Source organism: Rhea pennata, chromosome Z (genome assembly GCF_028389875.1).
Source record: "Rhea pennata isolate bPtePen1 chromosome Z, bPtePen1.pri, whole genome shotgun sequence".
Taxonomy (NCBI): Eukaryota; Metazoa; Chordata; class Aves; order Rheiformes; family Rheidae; genus Rhea; species Rhea pennata.
This window is the reverse complement of record NC_084702.1, coordinates 39,354,499-39,377,370: the sequence shown is the minus strand read 5'-3', so window position 1 is coordinate 39,377,370 and position 22,872 is coordinate 39,354,499. Positions and strand designations below refer to the sequence as shown.

The 22,872-nt window shown below is 37.0% G+C and overlaps 1 protein-coding gene across 2 annotated transcripts in view; it reads right to left on the bottom strand.

The window, feature by feature from the left end:
* DTWD2 (DTW domain containing 2) overlaps positions 1 to 22,872 on the bottom strand; it is a 75,629-nt gene that overhangs the window by 5,533 nt on the left and 47,224 nt on the right. For both annotated transcript variants that reach the window (XM_062599622.1, XM_062599623.1), the window contains exon 5: positions 3,468 to 3,596. In XM_062599622.1, the coding sequence (XP_062455606.1) occupies positions 3,468 to 3,596 (129 nt within the window). The remainder of the gene's footprint in view (positions 1 to 3,467; positions 3,597 to 22,872) is intronic.

The window sequence follows — 22,872 nt, the reverse complement described above, 5'->3', positions numbered from 1 at the left end:
CATGACTCAGTCAACAAGCAGCAATAAAACAAAGAACTATGTTCTTTGTGATTGCATTAAAATACCTTGAGGCAGGGTTTTAGAAAGAGAAGGGTCTTATGTTCAAAGCAGCTGGGCTGCTATCCTGGAGACTGGATTTCATGCCTGTCTGCCCCCAGTGATATTACATAAGACTAATTAAACAAACTTATCTCCAGTAGTTCCTAATTGAAGGTTCTTCATTTTCTGGTTGCATGGCTTACTATTCGGCTTCATGTGCAGATGTATAGTGCAATCACACGTGAAACTAAGTCAGCAGGAGCTGACTTTAATCAAAAAACCATGACTCCGCACACCGAAAAAGCTTAGTGACCTATACTTGGTGCCAATTTAATTGGTCATTCTTAACTTCGATTTTTCTGGACCCCGATGCACTATCCTTTACGCTGGGAATAGCAACCCTAACTTAATTCAGAGAGGTTATTAAGAGTTCACTGATGTTTATGAAACTCTGTGGTACTGTAACATTTGCAGAAGCACTTCCGAGAACCTGACAATTTTGTCTTTGAGAAGCAGGTCAGATCAAACATCATGCGGTAGGGACAAAACAGAGCACAAGAAAGAGCTGCATACATTAAGAAGGTATTCATCCTGGGCATGAATGAGATAGCAGCCCTAACAAAGGGTAAGTATGCCAACATTGTCCTAGCACACTAACAGAAATAAAACTAAATATGCAAATCCCACTTTAATTTCAATATTTCTCATTCGTCTTGTATTCAGCTTCTAAAATAACTACATTCTTTTAGCATAAAAACATACGATATCAGCATTGTTACAGAAGTATACAAGCTTCTGGGAAAGTTTCTTCATCTACATTTCAAATCTCTGAGCCGCGTTTTCAGGGGCTCAATTTTGTTCCAAATACAATTGATTTAGTGTTGAGGTGACACTAGTGTCACTGGGCAGAATGTCACTTATGGCATTCTCACATCATCCTTGAAAAACCAAAGTGAAGTAGCATTGCTGGAGAAAAAAGGGAAAGGCATGGTATACTCTACATTAAGGCAATTGCACAAGCAATTTTTTGCTCTGGGAATCATTTTAGTGGAGAGATATCAGGCATCAAAACGTTCCTTATTTGATGGAGACCATGAACACCTGCAGCGGATACTAGAACATAATGAATATACGAATGAGCTTTCAATCTGTTTCAGTAGACCTGTCTGGACTACTACTCTTAGATCAGTTTTAAAAGGCTTAGCACTGACATTCTTAAATTTGGAATAAACTTAAACACTGCTACATTCTGAATTCCTCCAAAGGCACTAAACAGCTGTAAATTGATTGGTAAGAATGAAGACATAAGCCAATGGGTGCACCCCCTGTACAGGGTGCTGGCAACCAGTGAGACACGCTTACAAAAGCAGTTTATCTTCAACCTAGTTGCAGGGTGTATTCAGATAGCCTCTGTTGTGCAGCTTTTGCAAAGAAAAGCTTACTACCTTTCCTGTAGTAATACGTAATTACCCATGTTGAGTTGGATCAGCTTTTGTTTTCTGAGAGTTAAATATCATCTTGCTTTAGAAGATCATTTCAAAATATTTATTTATTAATAAATATAAGAATTACTTGATTCTAGTATTATGAAACGAACAAAAGCTATTAAGGAGATGAATCACAGTAGACCACCATGTTAACTTCTTTTAGATTCTAACAGTAGCTATTCTCAATGACATTTGTCAGTCCAGTAATTTTAAATCTAGATCTCAGCTATGCAAGTTACCTGTAAACTTAAAAGGTAGTTAAGTATCTGAAAGTCCTAATTAAGAACAATAGAAATATTGCCAATGCTAATTTACAAATTTTAAGTTTCCTTAAATATTGGAAATACTTTTTCTTTCAAACAAATTCTATCTAGAGCTATGTTAATTACAAGCCCGTGGGAAATTTTGATGCTAACTAAAGTAATTTTGCTTGCCAGTATTAGACAATGTAGCCACTTGTTTACAAGATAACTTGTAAAAGAAAACTTAGATGTTTCTATTTTGTACTCAAATGAAATAAACCTTTTAAAGGAAGAAGGACATATATATGTATATACATACATATTTGTGTGCATATATATTGTGTGTATACATACATATACACACACACAATGATGTAGAGTTTGCTGGATGAAAAGACTAACTTGCTTTAGTTTTAATCTGCTGTTAGGAAGAAGTACAAAATAGTCAGAAGGCATAAAGCTTTCAAGATTTAGCACAAAAAATTAATTCCAAGTAGACTGCCACATCATTCAATACCAATTAATCACTAACTAACTAATCATGACACTTTTTTGGCTTCGTGAAAATTATGTAACAGAATGATTATGGGCTATAATTTCCGCTAATTTTACCAGTATTTTCTGTTGATACAAAATACTAATCATACTTCCAGAGTGAATACAATTTTGGTAATTAAGAGTACAATATGTAAACTCTACACATTACAACAACTAAGCATACAGTTCATTGAACTAGCACATAATACAGTAGCTTTTGATAAGTTACAGTTAAATAAGCAAAATATTAAAAACATATCAACAACAAGTTACATTGGTGCAATTCAGTATATTACAAATGTCAGGTACATAGTTTATGACAAATTGTTTCAAAATATTGCAGTAAAGCAAGTAAAGCATCAAGTGATCTTAGGAACACCATCACAGGAAGAGATGCCGTAAGCCACATGCATAATTAGTCCTGCTACATACATAACAGTGCTGCTTCTATTTTGGGAGGGTTAGGCGCAAAGAAAAAAGAGGAATTGAAGTAACAAGTTGGGAACATAGCCGTTTTAAATAACTGATTTATTGTTCCATATACAAAATGCGCTGCTAGAGGAGAAATTGGTCTATTAGATAAACATTCAATGTTGCATTCACCTTGATGGTCATGCCAACATCAAATACGTTCTGTTACAGGAGAGATCTGATACTAGCTGGTACTTTAAACATAACCCAAACAAGATTTTTTTCCTTGAATCTTCGCTAGGTTTATCTTCAGACAACTCCTCGTAACAAAAAAAAAAAAAAAAAAAAAAAAAAAAAAAAAAAAAAAAAGCCATTCTAATTCCATTATTGATATAGGAGCACAAGTACTGTACTACAACTTAATGCACTGAAAAGAGTATCAAAATAAAATCAAGAGCATTGTATCTTACAAGTTCCCTCAACAGTTTGACAGCAACGCTGAATTAGCCTAGAAGAGCATACAGACTCCGAAACACCACAGGGGAGAGTCATAATAATTTGACTGTATTAGAGAGTTCATAAATATCCAACAGAAAATAGCTTTTACTAGTACATTCTTGTTTTAGTTTGCTACAGAACCATTACATAGCTCTTAACATTTGGATTGCCAAATGTAGAATTAATATCTAACTTTGCTGTCCCTGGGATACTCGTAACAGAAAAACTGAAATATTTAAAATTGGTTACATACCTCCTGTATACTCTTATTTTTTTCCATGATGGTAAGAGCAACAGCTGCGCACTCAAGTGTAGAGAGACAGGAGTTTGTTGGCTGTGTACGAATTACATACTGACTTGAAATGTTGGTTTTTAACTGCACCTGAAAGATAGCAAACTCTAAAGTAAAGAGATCAGTCCAGCAAACAAGATACTCCTTCCGTACACTAAAACTGAAGCCCTGATCCCCTTCCACTCAGTAATCAATTGCTTTCTTACCTTTTTTCTGTTCTGTCTCCCAACAGCCTTATGCTACGATGAATATTACACATCCTGTGAGCCATCATCACAGACAAGAACTGAATATTTCCCACTGTACAAACATGCATAATTAATACAACTGATTGCTAGAAAAAAATGAATGAAACAGAGGTTGTACAATAAGACAAAGTTTTTTGTTGCTCTTTTGTACTTTTTATTAGAAAAACATCCAACAGAAATGAATTACAAAAAAAAACTAGGAATCAATTTCAGTTGTTATAAATGCCCTAAACCAAAAATAAAATATCTGTTATGAAATCCTAGTCTTACCTATATAATCACACATGCTTGTTTTATTATACACACTGAATACATATATGATCCTATGTAGTGTACAATAGCCCTGCACATAGTCACTGACATTACTAACCCTGGTGAAATAGTCATGTTTTGAAGCAGAAATGTCTTCCAAAAACTACTTTTATTCATGTAATTTGTTGTTCATTTTGATTAGAACTGATTTGCTTACTTAAAATTATCTCAAACTGATTTACTGGCTTTGCCTCAACTGATAACCACTTCAAACTATCTCAGAAGTTAAATGTTTAAGAAAAACCTCATTCAACCATTACACTGCTCCAAAAATGTATTGCCTTTATAAACAACTACTGAGAAATGCTAGATTTTGCAGTACTAGACTTTGTGTGAGCATTCAGATATTATTCCTTTATTCTTAAAATTTTTATCTCCATATATGTTTAAAGTATACCTTGCCATACAAGTTGAGGTTTTATAACATTATCACTGTGGACCAAAAATTATCACTTCCTTTTCCAAACAATTACAAGACAATGCAATAAATCCTAAGGAATTGTTAGAATATTGCAAGTCAATTTATTTGCCTTGTTTCATTTTCATCCCAACAGTTCTGTCTTATTTCTGTCTTCTCCAGAAAATGAGTGACCATTTGCGCTGCCCATTGCAATATTCTTGCCACCTTGGTTGCCTGAGGTTTCTTAATTTTTCCTCATTTTAGACTTCTCCTTCTTCCTCACCTTTCTGATTTTTGCTTTTCATTTGTAGTGCATCATTTTCCTTCATCTCTTACATCCAGTTGTCCTTCATTAAAGTTAGGACTCCTTACTTATAAAACAGAAACACCAACCTGCTCAAAGAGTCTGGATGACTGAGATCAAATTCAAATACCTTAACTGACACTACAGGAACTGAAAAAAAAGAGAAGTGCAAAGCCCTCCCAGAAATACAAATTCAGGATGGAAGAAGAAATACAGGAAAAGATAAAAAGTCTTTAGCTGCTATTGGGTAGGCATAAAGGATTAAGACATGCACGATTCAGAGTGTTTTAAAAGTTACTAGCAAGGACCAGATATAATTTTGAGGGATCCATTTCAACACCCCAAATCCACACACTTCAATTATGTTTTTATGTAAAGCAACACAGTGTAGTAATATTATGATTTTTTTATTATGTAAAGATACATCCGTCTTCTTTTCACAACTGTAATATTGAAAGTATTTAAGTAAACCATTTAAAAGCATACCTTCCAAAATCCATTTTGTGCCCTCTTGCCTTTTTCTCACATATTTGTCATTTTCTATTATTGTCATTTTCTCTCTAGCCCTTTCTCTTCTCACTGCTCTAGCAGCATTCTTCCTTCAGTCTCCTAAAATTCTGATTTTTCAAAATCTTTCTCTTTCTTATTCCCATTCATTATTATCCCAGTGCATGCTAGGCTCTTATTAATTCTTTATATATCTCAAACTCCACATAGTCAACCCCAGAAATAATAACATACTAAATCATTTGACACAAATGTAAAACTAAATTCACACCTTAGTATGCCCACTCTTGAAAACAATCTCACTCTTCCCTGTGAGAAAACTATTACAGATAATGTAAGTGATGAGTGGCAGATCTTTCCATCAGAATCTGGAGATGTGCACATGGGCCAAGACATGGTTCCTTACAGTAAAGGATCCTAAGGAGCCAAACACCATCTTTCAGCTCCTATAACCTAAGACTACTCATATGAGTATTTTAAGATATATCAGTCCTGGGACAATACCATGAAAAATTTATGAGTGAAGATCCTTTTAAAATCCTTTTTTAACAACCTTTTAAGGTTGTTTGCCACGACAATTACCCAGGACACATTATATTTTTAATCTGACTATAGAATTAGCAGTTGTTAATTAATTTTAAAATGTACAAGTGATCTCAAAGAATATATCTTTCCCAAATATTACTTAGTATTTCTATATATTTGAAAGAAAGCAGTAGAGATGATACTTTACAGAGTTATTTCCTGCAAATTGAATTTCATCTTCATTTAAAATTCATTTGCAGTTTCTGCAGCTATTCAGCATATTTCTGCAAGTGGATTGGCACAACATGTGACAAATCAATTAATGGATGTGTACTACTTACTATAATATAAAAAAATGATACTTTATATTTAATGCCAAGCTATCTGAATTTATTTCATGTCTGCAAAATCAGGGTCTGCAATCTCTAGCTCTGTACTCCATCTGACCTGGGGGTGGGAGAAGAGTTTCTACTCATTAGCAGATTATGCTTGCTATTGCACTATGCTCGGAGCCCATCATACAATCCTTGACTTATGGTCATACTAGAGAATTTTCATTATTTTTTATTTATTATGTAAAGGATGTTAACACTTATTTGGCTATTAAACTCCAAATCTGATCCTCTTATTGAAGAGTAGATGCAGAGCAGATTCGTAAATGAAGCTAGTGAATATACACTGGTTTTTGCCAACTGCTTACTTCAATTTGTTACAGTACTGTCAAAAGAAAGAGGAGAAACTGATTTAGGAGAGAAATTGCAGAATTAGGACCTCCATATTTTGCATATCTAATGAAATGTAAAAGTAAATGAAAATGGTATTTTTGTTGTTCTTTAAGGTTTATTTTTACATTCCCTTCTGGAACCATGTACAGATCTCTACTATGACATAGTAGGATAGTTGGTTTATTCCAGGTATACAGAGATGCCCAAGATGATGTCTTGGGTCCAGACAACAGTGCCTTAAAACCTTTTTCCTGTAAGAGCTGCCTATGAAGTAGTCGATCTGCTGGGTTCTACTCCTCTTTGCTTTGGGCTCACACTGAAAAAAATTCAGATCTGGAGAAAGGAAACTTGATTCTAACTTTAACACGTGATTCTAAAACAAGCTTTACAGAAGAAAAGCTGTCTGCACTCTGCCTTATGTTGCAGAGTACGAAATTGAGTTAAGGAAACGCACCTCTATGTAAAGAAAATCAGCTTTATCTTCTGCTTTACATATGAAAAATCTCAGAATGAGTATTCATAAATACCCTACTGAAGCACATTTCAAAACAAAAATCAAGATTTTTATAACCATTTTCCCAAAATACAATGAAAACAAGATGATACAATAGTTGACGATTTTTAAGCAGGTCAAAGCAATTTGCAATAAGCATACTCTACAATATTTCAGTTACTACCAAAATACAGCCAGTTTCAGGTTCAAAGAATAGCAGCACATTTAACACTCAGCAAAACTAAACAATAGCATAAAAAATAAAACCGAGAATATCTCAACCAACTGGAATTAGAGAGGAGAATTTAGATAAACTGACTGCGATTACGCTGTGCCATTTAGCCAAGACACTGAAATTAGCACGACTATTCTTTTGCAAGTGCCAGGGCATTTGGGGGCTTAGTTTTCAAGCCATCAGAAGCCTGATGCAACAAATACAACCAAGTTTCATTTCCATGTTTAAGTCAAGACCCAGGGTTTCCAGAAACCTTTAAGTCAGCACTTCTCAAACAATTACACTAATTTAATAAACGCCAGCTCCTCTGCCAACACATCACCTTCAGAGCAAAAGCTAGAGCCTTTGACAATTTGCTAAGGCTTTGAACTCCGGTAGAAATAGTAGCCCTTCAGGACCCTCTTTGGGATTATCCCAGTCAAATAATGACCCAGCTGATCCTGTTCATCTGTTCAGAACCAATGAAAGCACAAGTGTTGCTTTGATACAGTCAAAGACCTATTGTGTGAAATTTTCAGAAATTAGGTCAGGCAACTGATTTCTGTTCCTATTTTAAATATTGGGACTGCAGCTCTTGCAGAAAGCTGTAAGTACTATCTTTTCACAGAATCACAGAATGATTGAGGTTGGAAGGGACCTCTGGAGATCATCTAGCCCAACCTCCCTGCTCAAGCAAGGTCCCCTACAGCATGTTGCACAGGATCATGTCCATGTGGGTTTTGAATACCTTCAGAGAAGGAGACTCCACAACCTCTCTGGGCAACCTGTTCCAGTGCTCTATCACCTTCACAGTAAAGTTTTTCTTCATATTCAGATGGAACCGCCTTTTTTTTTTAGCTTGTGCCTGTTACCTCTCATCCTGGCGCTGGGCATCACTGAAAAGAGTCTGGCCCCATCCCCTAGACACCTCCCTTAAGGTATTTGTACACATTGACAAGATCCCCCCCCCTCAGTCTTCTCTCCTCCAGACTAAACAGGCCCAGATCTCACAGTCTTGCCTCCTAAGAGAGATGTTCCAGTCCTCTAACCACCATCATAGCCTTCTGCTGGACTCTCTCCAGTAGCTCCATGTCTCTTGTACTGGGGAGCCCAGAACTGGACACAGTACTCCAGATGTGGCCTCACCAGGGCTGAGTAGAGCAGCAGAATCACGTCCCATGACCTGCTGATGACACTCTTCTTCGTACACCCCAGAAGACCACTGCCCTTCCTGGCAACAAGGGCACATGGCTGGCTCATGGTTAACTTGCTGCTCACCAGCACTCCCAGGTCCTTCTCTGCAGAGCTGCTTTGCAGCAGGTCAGCCCCTAGCTTGTACTGGTGGGTGCATGGGGTTATTCCTCCCTAGGTGCAGGACCCTGTACTTGCCCTTGTTGAACCTCAGGAGGTTCCTCTCCGCCCAGCTCTCCAGCCTCTCCAGGTCTCTCTGAATGGCAGCACAGCCCTCTGGTGTATCAGTCACTCCTCCCAGCTTGCTATCATCAGTCCACTTGCTGAGGAGGCCCTCTGTCCTTTCATCCAGGTCACTGACGAGAAAGTTGAACAAGATCAGACCCAGTACTGACCCCACAGGACAGCGCTAGCTACATGCCTCTGAATAGACTCTGTGTCGCTGATCAACTCTGAGCTCTGCCTTTCAGCCAGTTCTCACTCCACCTCACTGTCCATTCATTTAACTCACGCTTCCCAAGCTTACCTAAGAGGATGTTATGAAAGATACTGTTGAAAGCCTTGCTGAAGTCAAGGTAGACAACACCCACTGCTCTCCCACAACAGTGTCACTCATGTTAGCCTGTCCTTTAATCCTTACCCATAAGCTCTTAACTCTCTCCTTACCCACCCTACACAGAGCTTGATACATTCCAGTTGCTCTCTCGCATAAAGAGCGACACCACCATCTCACCTTCCTGGCTTGCACTTCCCCAGCTGCATGCACCCACCAGAGACATCCTGCTTTGAGCTGCAGTTTGCTGACTACCTTGTCTCTACGACTCTCTCCTTCTATCTTTCCTAGTTTTAAGCCTCCTATCCAGCTTGGCCAACCTGTTGGCAAAGAGATGCATGCCTCAGTGAGGTGGATCCCATTTTTCCTCATCAGTTGTCCATCTTCAGACATGGTCCCATAGTTGTAGAGACCAAACCCTGTTGACAATGCCAGCAGTACAGCCAGTTAACCTGGAAAATCCATCTGCTCCTCCTGCCATCCTTCCCCCCTCCTTGGCAGGATTAAGGAGAAAATGACCTCACTCCCAGACCCTTGAATATCATCCCCAGCACTCTGAAATCCTGTTTGATGGTTTCCAGATTTGCTCTTAGTATCATTAGAGCCTACATGGAAGAGCAGCTGAGCACAATAGTCTGACACATGGAGAAGCCTTGGCAGTCTTGCCATGACATCTCGTATTCAAGCCCCTAGCAGGCAGCAAACCTCTCAAGACAAGAGGTCAGGTTGGCAGATAGGTTTCTCTGTCCCCTGCAGCAGGGAATCATCCACAATAATCACTTGCTGTTTCTTCTGGGTGTTCCCACAAGGCACAGGGTCTGTCCGCCCAGTTACTTCCTTTGAAGCAATGTCCAGCTCCTCCTCAGCCTGGAGGGTACTGAACCTTTTACTCATTGCAAGTCTTCAGGAGGAATAAGAGCCTTTCTCCTGCTACAAGAAGTGACCAGTTTCCAGCCTTCTTCTACAGTGTTATGATGTACAGTTTCACATAGCACAGATCCCTTCAGTAACTCAACTGCCATGGGGGGCTGGGACTCCTGGAGCTGTATAGTCTCCAAGAATATCCTGTCTCTCTCTTCCTCATCTTTTCCAATGCTATGCAGCCTACTGACTTCATCCTTTAACTCCTTTATCTAACGACACTTGTGAACAACAATGCACATTCTGCAGGAGAGCTAACTGTCAGCCCAAGCCTCATGGAGAGGCCCCCAAGCAGTCCCTGTAGCCTGAGACCTGTAAAGCTCCATCTGCTGGGGTCAGAGCCTCTGACACAGCTGATGCAGTGACTCCAACAGCTACTGGAGAATGTGCTCTGTAGTGTGTCATGACCATCTCTGAAGACGTGTACACTCCTAGAATTGGAAACGAAGGTGCCTTCTTGTGTGCTTCTGCACGAGTTGCTGCTGCGAACAGATGTTCACTTCCTGTTAGCTGTGCTAACACCACCTCTTCTATGCTGATTTCTTCACTGCCCATTTTCTGGCTTTAATCTCCAACAGAAATCAGTTTTATCCCAAAATACCTTTGGAAATAACACACCCCTAAGAACACAGAATGACTATAAAGGTTAGTAATATCTGTTCCACAGGACACAATTTCTGCAATTCTTGCTTTCATTTGTCCTGTTTTCTACAATTAGATTACAGGCTCCTCAAAACAGGAAGAGAAACAGAACAGCTTTCTGCAACTTCTGTGAAAACCTTGGTATTTAATACCTCTCATGAGGATCGTGGCCTTTCAGAATTGGAATTTCTGCTTTGTAAATAATTTGCTAAACTGTAGGAGAATGAAGTACAGACATACCATCAGTCACCCTGTTTTAACATTATCAGTGGTTATTATTCTTAAGTCATGTTACTTTAATACACATCTTCCAGAAAATATGTAAGAGCAAAAAAAAAATAAATAAATAAAATAAAAAAAACCAAACCCATCGACGAAAAAGTAAACAAGCCACCACACTTGTCCTGCCACCTTTCCCCTCATTCCAGAAACTAAAAGGTGCTGAAGAGAAGGAATGCTGCTCCTCGAGCTATTGCACAACTGATCTTTAACAGAAAGGGGAGGCAGGCATGGAAACGGTCCGTCACTCAGTATCTTTTGCTTGTAAGTCCAACTATTTTCTACATATGACAGCATAAGAATCTCACACAGTTAAATAAAGTTACCTTCGTGACAGGGAGGATAGCCTGAGCAAAGTAAGCCTCAGCATGCTACTGAAATTTACATCAAGTAAATAAATAACTTATCTGTTCAAAATCTTGTCTTTAATTTAAAGTGACATCTTAAGAGCTCTCTGTTTTCAAATTCTGTGGAATATAACTGTCATGTAACTGTTGCAAATGGACAGTCAGAAAATGTAAATGGATATCAGAAAACTCTCTCCACATTCTCAATGCCTTTTGATTATTTCTAGATGCATCTACGGCATTCCTCAGTATTTGTGGCATGTAAATTGCTGAAACAAATCAGATTATATTGTGACTCTCAAGTAAACTTCAGGAAAACCAATTCGTTCAAATTCCTTGAAATAACAAGTTAGTGTCTGGATTTTCCTGAGGGATTTCCAGTGACCTCAAAAACATCGATAAAGCTTCCTCTCGTTTTTGTTATCTCACAAGCCTTTCCTCCCAGTTTATCGCTTCCAGTTAGACTCCACAGTTTCATCACCACCACAAGCCTTGGAAAATCTCGCTGTCACGCTGATGGGAACTATGGCAACCATGTGATATTTTTTCTTCAAAAAAGCAGCAGAATTGCTTCTGCTGAACCACACAATGTGGCTGCAAAGCCTTCTGCCTCCTCCTTGTCTTTTTATCCTTGTGCAGGAGAACATGAATCTGAGACTGCAGTTCTGTTTAACAAGTCAAAGCCCGTTTTCTTACCTCCTTATAGAAGGATCTGACAGATCTGAAGAGGCCTTTGTATTGCTTTTCCTCTTCAGAAAATAATGGAAAATGAATTCGCGTAACTGACATTAACTGAGAAAGAAAGAAGCTAACAGAAGAGTAAATCAAACAATAAAAAATGCTATCAGAGACAAAATTCAAACAGAAGCAAACAACAAAGCAGCACAACACATTCATACCTCTTATAAAGTTTTATTACCTCCAGAAGCAGAGATATGACATTCAAAATGACCTTGAAAAATAACTTGAAAATGAAAAATTAAGTCCCTCAAAGAAGGGCTTACTCAGCTCAGCAAAGAGGTAAACACCGTCTTTTAAAATTATTTACTTATTTACATTACTATGAATGTTACTTTAATTTTATTTATATCCTAATGTCCTAAGACTAAAGGTTGTAGGATTTGGGTCGTCTTTTTTTTAAAAAAAAAAAAAAAAAAAATCTAAATATTTCTACATGATAAACCTTGTTTTTGAAAATATTTCAAAGGCTGCTTATGCCCATCTGCCTATTTGCAATCTTTGATGTTATGTACAACACAAGAGGAGTGAAGTTACAGAATCAATGCTTCAAACCACTTCCCATGCCTTTCATCGCTTACAGCATATACAAAAAAACATCAGGTAAGTCCCCAACCCAAAAACAATTATGAAAATAAACCTATGCTTACCTGAAAAAATCCTTTTTCATAGGACATAGGACAGAAGCATAAGGAACAATATCAAAAACAGAAGACCTTTAGAAAGACAGTGTGGTCTTCAGTTAAAAATAGTTAACTGAAATAATGCCCTAATACAGACAAGAAAAGCTGGATTTAGGTAAATAGGTCCAATTCCTGTAACAGGAGGCATCTTGAGATTCCCTCAAACAGCTAACACAAATTAAGAGTCAACAGATAGTTGAAGGAAAGACCTCACAGATTAGATGAAAGAACAGATAGGACTAACCTAATAATATTTGGACTATATACTTCCTATAAATAATTTAAATACCATCTAGTTATGATCTCAGCTTCTGAAATTGCAGGTTTTTACCTATAACAATTGTGTTATAGAACAGTGGCATAATGTCATTTAAAAATAAACATATGTAAACAGGAGTTTTACAGTGCATGTCCAGCAAGTCATAAAATAAATAGGCATTTTTAGTTAAATTTCTTTTCATGCATTGTGTTTTTTTTTATTAGGGAAAGGAAAAATCCAGAAACAGTTCTTAGTATTACCCCTCTTGCTCTGCTTACATTTCAAAAATGAATGTCAGGCAACAGATCAATATTTTATGCAGCACTATTCTTTTAATTATTAATAAAAGAGGAAAGCGCTGCAAGTAAATTCAGTCAGTGAGCAGAATACAGATCTACAGAACAGGGTCACGAAATGAAGAAATAAAATTTAATTACGTGTATTGTCATAGCTATTTAACTTTAATTACCTGCAAATATCAGAAAATTGAAAAGGAAAATTAAGTACCTCAGCGTGAGAAAGTAGTATCAGTGTACTGACATTATTCTTTGGAACCTAACGATTACTTTCGCTTTCTCTGGTTTCTTTTTCATCGTATGTTACAAGGAAGTTAGCACTTCCTTGGAAAGGGGAGAAGGAACAGAATCACCTCCTGAGAACAACCTCAGCAGGTGGAAGGAAGGTATGTGTGCAGAAAGGTTAAAAGAGGGGGAAAAAAACTCCCATTGAGAACAAAGTCATTCACAGTTAAACACACTTATTTTTTTTAAAATAATAATAATAAAAAACAAAAGTATTAGTTCTAGCTATCTTATTCCAAAGCCTTCATATCCCATAAGAACTGGTTGCAATGCTACAAAATCTGCTCTTGGAATGTTCTAGCAGCAGGATATTGACATATATACCTATACACACATACATAAAATGCAAGTAAAGAGTTTAAATAGTATGAAAGAAATGACAAACACATAACTTAAAAGCAAAGAATGCTCCTGCCTAACATTCAAGAGTGAAAACAGCATATGTTTGAGATCTGCCAAACTACCCAGGTTTAAGTTTCAAAGAAAATGTCACAGTAGTGAGGAAATAAATACATACTTATGACCAGAGGTCAAATAAAATGAACCTATGTCATTCAAATTAACCTGGATGTCTGAAGGACAATATCCTGTTGATTGCTCAGTGTCCCATCTCTATTGCATATAAAGCACTGACCACAGATAATTCTCAGTTCTCTATTATCCCAGTGTGCTCAAACTGGTTCCAGCATAAAACACTTTGTTCTTTAGAGTCCAAGGTATTTTCTTCAATGTTTCAGTCACAGTAATATAGAAGGTACAACCTGAACACATTCATAAACATTTCAGAATGAGAAATCAGACTTCTAATGTTTAGTCAAAGCCGTATTTTTATTTTTCTTGATCTATGAAGTCATTATAGAGCACAAGATATGAGCTACTTATTCAACACTAACAGGTTTCCTTGCAACAACAAAGATTACATAATTTAAAAATACCAATATGAGCAAAAAGAAGCTCACCATCAAAGATCTCAAAGACTTCTACAGTCTAGACATCACTGGGTTCTCCTAGAAGATTTTTAGTAAAAATCAAAGATGTGATAGGCCTAAAGCAAAAGTGTTTACAGAACTAATCAGTGGAAACAATGTATTCTTCTTCCACTGGGATCAGGATGCATGGTTAAACAAATGCTCCTTTCTGGAGTCTATATTCCTACAATTTCCCCCACTGCAACTGAGCAAATGGATACATAGAAACACAAACTAGCACAGCTACAAATCCACAGACTCCAGTCAAATAACCCACACCAAAAAAAGCACATTTGCTGGAGGCAGGGGGAAGACACAAGCCTCCCCAAACACTCAGGAATCAGCAACTGACCCATTACCTCACATTCTCACTAGCCTTTTGCTCACCTGTCCCATGGATATTCCAGGGTGGTCAGTGAACAGTGGGGAAGAAACAAAAAAGCACAAGTGTTTCAAGTATACTTCATTGCCTTCTCTGATTTTAACATACCAATTTGGCCAGGTTTCTCAGAAGCTGAGGATAAGACAGTTTCACGATTTCCGCAGACATTATCATGATTTATGAAAATTCTTTCATTGACTGAAATTCAAGATAGCATCAAATTGTTGCAAACTATTAAAAAAAAAAAAAAGAGGTCAACTGGTCACAATACCTTGAATTAACCAGTTTGAGATCAAAGGTCATAACTTCCCATCATCAATAACACTTTTTCCAAACCTCTCCCTTGCATGGGAGAATTGCACTGAAGTACTTTGATGGGTCTGTGGAGCACTATGGTATTTTAAGTCATCAGCAAGCTCTTTTGAAAATCTGCTTATATTGATTACAAAGTGATGCATGTTTAGTGGACTGTGTTCATCTTACACATGGAATGAGTCAAGGGCCTTACTCTTTTTTAAAACTACACAAAAGCCAGAGAAGGAATGAAATAAACTTTGCAAGAATAACCCTTTTATAAACTCAGTGCAGAGCAAACAGCATTTATGTGATAGCTTGGAACTTGCAGCTTAACTAAATCTTAAGCAAACTGCCCCGAAGGTCTTTTCAATAAGTTGCACTTTTAGAGGTAAACATAATAGTTTTAAGCAAGCTAATAGTTTTATGGCTGAACATTTCCAAAGCACCCTTTTTCAAAGGATTCCTAAAATTGCACATGAGTAACTGGGAAAAAAAAAAGACAGCATATAGTATTATATACCTCACCTCCTACTTATTAGTAGGTAGGACTTTTTTCTAGTTCATTTAACAACTCATTTCAAGACTATGGAAGTTGTGTGAATACTTAATGGCATATTTATTTGAAACTATACAGGAATTTAGTTTAAAAGATTCAGTTACTTTGGGAAGAATTTGGTTAGGATACTTGAGTTAACAGCCCATTGCTCATGGAGAGCAACCATAAGAAAACCATTTCCACCCACTTCCTTTTTTTTCTTAAAAACTAGTTGTAAGCCCTTCTGTGAAGCAGCAGTATCCCCAGCAGCAGAAGCTCCCTAAACTCAGGCTCTTTCCCCAGTACACCAGTGAGAGCAGATACTTGGTTGAAACTCAGAATTTTGCTGCCATTTGAGAGAAACCCAGCAAGCATTTCGTACACTCAGCACTGATGATCTGGAGCAATCTTTCCCAGAGGGAAAGCCTTATACTCCACCACTTGCCACCTACTACATGTCTTCTCACAGGCTTTACCATCCTTGTTGAGGTCAGTAGTGGGATGAATCCCCACCACCACAGGCTCCAAGCACCATCAGAGAGCCGCACTCCCACTTTGCTCACAGGACAGAGTCAAACCCTTGTGTGTTGCTGCCAGAGCATTTTGGAGCTCCTTCCAGTCTCCTCACAATATAAGGTCCCGGCACTGGGGAAGAAAACAGGAGGTGAGTCTGAAGGAAAGATGAAGACCTAGAACCTGGCAATAGTCACACCTGAAGCAAATTAAGTTGAAGAGCAACTAAGGAAAGGAGGGTAATATAACCCAGTTGAAGAGCTGAGGCTACAGGGGAAACACAGCTAAGGAGAGGAAGTATGCCTCCGATGTAGGAAAAGAGTATTTAAACCCAAAAAACTACAAGTAATCCTACAGTTAGTATAAGCCTGTGCATATGTTCCTAGCAATAATGAAACAATAAAGTAGGCTGCCTGCAATTGGCAGCTTTAGCTTTCTTTCAGCTTGTTTAATGACAGTAGCCAATACTGTGGCTCCAGCTCACTCCTATTGACTATTTTAAAGGAAATTTTTGTCTCCTTTTCTTAATTTAGCCATAGAATTGAGCATGAAAACAAGTACAATAATTCTGTAAGGTCTGTAGAAGATCGTCAAGCACCGCACAGAAGACCAAGCGGATCCCTTTGCATTAAGGCACTTTGCATTTCCCACAGCATTTCTAAGGGCCATTGTTTTCCACCTAAGCAGGAATCCAAAGGTTGACAACTTTGCAAAAGCTGAAGCACATGTGGCATTACATAGTCTGTGATGGGGAGGATTTTATTCCTCCTCAGCTTTATATAGGTTCTACAATTAAAACTTTTAATACAAAAACACACTTGGATGGATATACATTATTCAAAACATAATTACGGAGTTCAGTATAAAAAGTGTGTATGGACATGTATGCACACATACAAAGACATAGCTTGCTATCTTCCTCGGAGTCTACAATCTATTAAACTTATAGGAAACTTATAGGAAAATAATTGTAAAATGAGAAAATAACACATCTTCAACAAAAACTGTGACAGTATTTTCATAAAAACTAAACACTTATGAATATGATTACACTGACAACAGATATAGCCAAGTCAGTAACTTTATTTATGTAAGCAATCGCACTGAACCCAATTGGACTACTGATGCATACAAAGTTAATTTCATACTTAACCATTCACAGTGCTGGGATCTAACGCTAGCACCCTGCAATCTCTCTTCATGCCAGGTTTTCACAACACAGCTCGCACAGATCAAACACCAAGTGGTCTGATCCTATCTGACATCACTTGTTATAGATGAGCCACAATATACTAACAAAACTTGAAATTACCCTCCCAAGGCAACAAGGGCAACAAAGCTTTCCAAACTCCCAGATCATGGACTAGATGTGTTTGGGTTTTCCCCGTGTGCATCAGTATATTAGGGCCTGTGAAAGCCTGCTGCAATGAAAAAAAAACTCCATACATAATTCTGCAGTGGCTGCATGAATATTAACTAAAGAAAGGGAAGATACTAGCAACAGTCACCTACCTCACCTTTTTAAAAGCTATGAGTGCTTCTGGTCCAAGAGACTTCAGCATTTGAAACAAATTTATTCCTATCTCATTAACAGTAAGTATTTGTACACGTTTTCACATTAAAGCTACATAAAAAAAGAACTTTTTATTTGCATTCTGCTGAAGAGCTGAATTCCACTAACTGCTAAAAACAAATGTACAAACTCTAATTAATTGCAATCAGTGAAACAGCTTTATGAATAGCTGTATGGATAAAGTATGAGATTTACAGATGAAATCCTTCAGTCCCCTTCTCAATTCTACTGCATACTTTTGACCTTGCAAAGTCTCTGAATTCTGTGTAATTCTTCTTCTCGTTCTATAAAATAACACCTTCTTCCCCCTGCTTAAAAAAAAAAAAAAAAACACACACACCCACACAACACGACATACACACCCGTACTAGTTGGATTGAAAGTAATCTTTGGAAGCTCACAGAAAAGATACCCTATACAAAACACAGGAAGTTTCAGTCAAGTAGCCTCTTCTCAGGCTACTTTTCCCCATATCCCATGCAGCTAATGAATCAGTAGACAAAAAAAAATAATGTTCATGAGCCAAAGACCGGAGTTCTCCTACCAACTGAAATAACTGATCCTCCGTTTTCAGGTGATAGGATTTTTGCCTCCGGGTTCAGGAATTAATCACACCTGCTTCCATCTACCTTAGGGGAAAACAAACTAGAATTTGTGCAATTCATTGCTAGCCTCATAACAAAAAATTTTTTATCTCAGGATTTGTAAGTGAAATTTTAAACACATGCCATTCCATGCCATGGAAGATGAAGAACCAGTCATCAAGGCTGAAAAATATAAACAGTAAGAATTACAGATGGGCAGGGATAAAAAGACCACTCCACTGGAATGGATGCAAGTCCAAAAAATAGCTGAATGGGGTATTACATTACATGCTATGGAATTAAGGCGATACAGATCTCTTGTTAAGAGTCTTGCATGACATTAATCTCTATACGTTCTAAGTTCATCTATCATCATATTTGATTACTGCTAAGGGAAATGCCACTTTTAATTAACTTAAAGGGGAAAAATCTAGGATTTCTGAACTAGTACTTGCATGGAAGGTAAAAACACATTTTTCTCTTCTTTGTAGTTGCAGCAATAAAGCAAAAAAAGATGCATAAATGTCTTTGATGAATATAAGTCTTAATAAGCTACCCCAGTTAGCATTCCTGTTCATTAACTGAAGAAGTTACAAAGCAGAAAATGTCATCCACAGAAGAACTGCCAAGAAACAAGATGACTCAACAGTTCCAAACCTGGTCCTGAATTTGGAATCCAGTCTTTTATGTATATTTTGGAATTTACATACATACAATACACACAGATATTCAACATACTTCTCATTCTTAAATGAGAATACCTTTTCATTGCAAGAATTAATACTGAAGGGCTAAGCTGATAGGCCAAATGCTGTAAGAAAGCCACAACTTACACTATTGAGCAATTTATTTAATTAATATTTAGAAATAACTAATAGGTATGAGAAAGACTATGGAACCAAATTTCAAAACTAAGGACCAAATTCTGCTATCCTTCACTTGCACAGTAAGACACTAAGTAAAGATACTTTCAAATAAAGTGTCACTGATCTATCAAATGACTAAGAAAAGCAAACTTGTCCCACTTTTTTTTGTAAATGCTGAAAGATTCTTCAAATTTTAATCTTAGAATCACATATAGTTATTCCTTTGAGTCACAACTAATCTCTGCAAATTCACAACTCTTCAAATATGACAACAGAATACCTTTATTTATAGCAGGAACTTTCATTGAAAACTTTTTGAAACACAATTTTCTACAAAAGATTTTGACATTGGAAACTTTCAGGTGGTAAGACCAAAAAAAAAAAAAAAATGGCACAGCTTTCTCATACACTGAAAAACTGCAATTTTATAATATCTTTATCTGTTTTAAAGTGATATGGGAAGAGCTGGTAAAACACAGCTTATATTAGAATGCAAAACTAAAATAAGAAAAGAAACATGATCAACTACAGACTTTGGGAAAACCACAGCAATGTGTTAAGTCATAGACGGTTTAGCAGGCAAGAAAGACAGATCAAGTAAAACAAAACAACATTGAAAAGCTAAAACAAAAAGAAGGCCTGATTAAGAAAAGTCAAAAGTAACTGCAAATAGGAAATATATGAGCAAATTATTGGCTAGTTTATGTTTTCTTTGAAATAGTTTATACTAAACATACACAAGGACAACAAAAGAGACAGAAGCTCCAGGTAAATTAATGAATTGGCAGGAGAAGTAAGCATTAATGTTCAGAAAAGCATCTTAAATAAAATAAGTAATAGACTACCCATACACTGAGGAAACAACACACATGCACAATGATATTAATCATGAAGGACTACTCCTGCAATATTAGTTGCCTTAACATAGTGAAAAGATGAAACTGGAAGCTCTTGGAAAAATGGCTTCTTTTAGTCTTTCCAGAATCTATTCTTGAGTTTTGGGCTATACTGTTTTTGTTACCAGTTGCTACTTTACATTTATATTGTCCTTGTCCACCCAGGGCCCCATTAAGTTTGAGCTTCTGTGCAAACCTCCTGATAGCTTACTACCCCCAACATTATTGATCTTTTCACCCATTTTTTCTATCCTCCAAAATATTTTGTATGCCAAATATTGATAAATGTACAGCTCAATGAAGATCTTAAATAACATTGTCCCAGTGAAAAAATACTCATATAGAGTTTGCTTTGTGCACACTAGCCTCATGCATGAAATGTTTCTGATGCACAGTAACTCTGAAGTCTAAGTATTCTCTAAAATTACTATGAACACTTTTGTCAAAACCTCTGAACACGTAAGTTCTTCTTTTTATTATTATTTTTTTTTAATTAAATATAAGCTCAATTAAGTAAGCACATAGTTTCACTAAGTCTTTACAATTCATGTCCCGAACTTCGAGAAAGCTAGTTGGTCAGAAGAGTTAGGCTCAGAGATAGAAGGGTAGGGAGGGATAGATGAATAGCAAGAGATGAGAATAATCTCATCTCAGGTATAAAGATGTCAACTCATTTGAGAGCTAGCATTTGGAATGATGACATATGCTCAACTGTGTTCTTTACCAGTCTGGCAGATTACTGCAGACAGTGCAAGCTGAAATGAAAGGTAAATCTAAAAAGTGTTAGAAATCTGCTGTAATAAACTAGATTTTAGCTGATGACATCAAATTTAATAAAACAAAGGACATAAAAGCCAAACAAAACAGATGCATCAGAAGTTGCTAAAAGGCTGATGAGAAAAGAAAACGAGGTGCTGAAAATCTGTATAATGGTGATGCTATAATGAATATATAAATACACAGGATCATTTACCAGAATTATACAGCTGATATTATGCCCATCAAACAAGAAGAGCACATTAATAAAGAATTATATGATGGGAGAGAATATGAAGGGCCATACATACTCTCCAGCCTCAAACTGGGCCCACTCACACACAAGCAAGGACCACATTCAGATTTAGAGTACATATAGCTATAGTAAATATAGAAGCAAAAAGTCATGCAACCTATGCAAATGGCAATACTGTAACAGCTGAGATACTCTTAACTTCATAAAAATATAGAGTGCTCTTCTGCTACATTAAAGTACTTGGTGAGTGCAAAATGTCAAAGTAGAACTACAGATTAGAATCATAGATTATTTGGTATAAACACTATACACAACATAGGAGGAAAAAAGCAAAATAATTAAGTGAGCTACACTTTTTGCCCTTTCCCTGACCACCTGAAATTGCATTTCTCTTGACATTTGGTCAGTTTAAAATTAGAAGGTAAAACTCAGTTTTCATATACCAGTATGAGAGCCAACCACCAGTAGATGAATTACTCCTCTTTTCCAATTCTCAACATCCATTGTGCAGCACTTGCAAAGCTCAACAATTTTTTTTTTAGGAATGGATGATTCCTTCTCTTTAGAAATACGCAGTATGAACAGCAACCTAATTACTATAGGGAGCTGTTTGTTGGCTGTTTCATGAAGGAAAACAAGAGTTCAGGCTACGGAAAATTCTTTCAGGTATCTGCTAGCAGATGCCTAGATTTACAACAATGGACTAGAAGAACAAACTAACAGAACCCACTCATTCACTGTTTACTTCTGGCAAGTACCATAAACTATAATTTTATTCATATAATATTTGTGATAATGTGTACAAGTTTTATATCTGTGCCTATCCCTAGTTTGCTTTTGTCAACCTTTTTTGGTGAAGTAGTAGAAGGTCAAGTGTTTTTTTTTTTTAGCCATCTGTTCCCACTATGCCACGTGTATCTCCTCATAAATGGAAGTAGTTTCACCCACGGTGCTCTGTGATTGCTTCATACAATATACCAGCTGCCCAACTGTGCCAGGCATGCCTGCTGTGCAAACCAGCTCCTTCTCCGCTCCCAACTAATTGCATCCACTGGGCCAAGTTAATGCAATATTCTCCCATATCACCTTTGCCAGCCACAACAGCTGTCGCAAGAAAGCCTGCAGTGCAAACTCAGATGCTTGTAGCCTCTGTCTTAGTTGTGGCTATGCAAAATACCCTGGGATAATGTGCTTCTCTAAAGGATGCCAGTTCATAGAGTACAACACAAAGTAATCATATTATTAAGCTATAAAACTCACCTTAAACCATGCATCTCATACATACAAGTAGCTATTTTCCCAAGCTTGCCCTTTTCTATTTCAAAAAATATCAGGCAACCAGAAAGACTCAAGATATAGATTAAACTAGCCCTCTTAAATATTTCTGATAAAGTTATAACCATAAATATATTTCCTCCGGCTCTTTCTGCAAGAGTTGAATAAAAATTTCTTTAAAAAATTCTTTTCAAGGAAACAGGCTTTGCTGATTGAGCTACTGATTCTATAGCTCTTTACTAGAGACAGGCAGATTTCAATAGTAACTTAAAACAATGAAAATGTCAGATTTTTAAATAAAAAATATCTTTAAGATCAATCTAAGTTTCTTTCATCCCAAAATCAGTGAAACAATGAAGGAACAATTAATACCTCCAGTTTATTGCCTCGTTGTAATTTATCTTGCAGTTAAGAATTGATAATCTTTTAATTACTAAAAAGTTTTTTTCTATAAAATAGTGATCAAAAGCTCAAATCATTATTTCTTATGAGATTAATTACAGCCAATTTTTTTCCTTTTTAAGTAACTCCTATAGGAGTCAT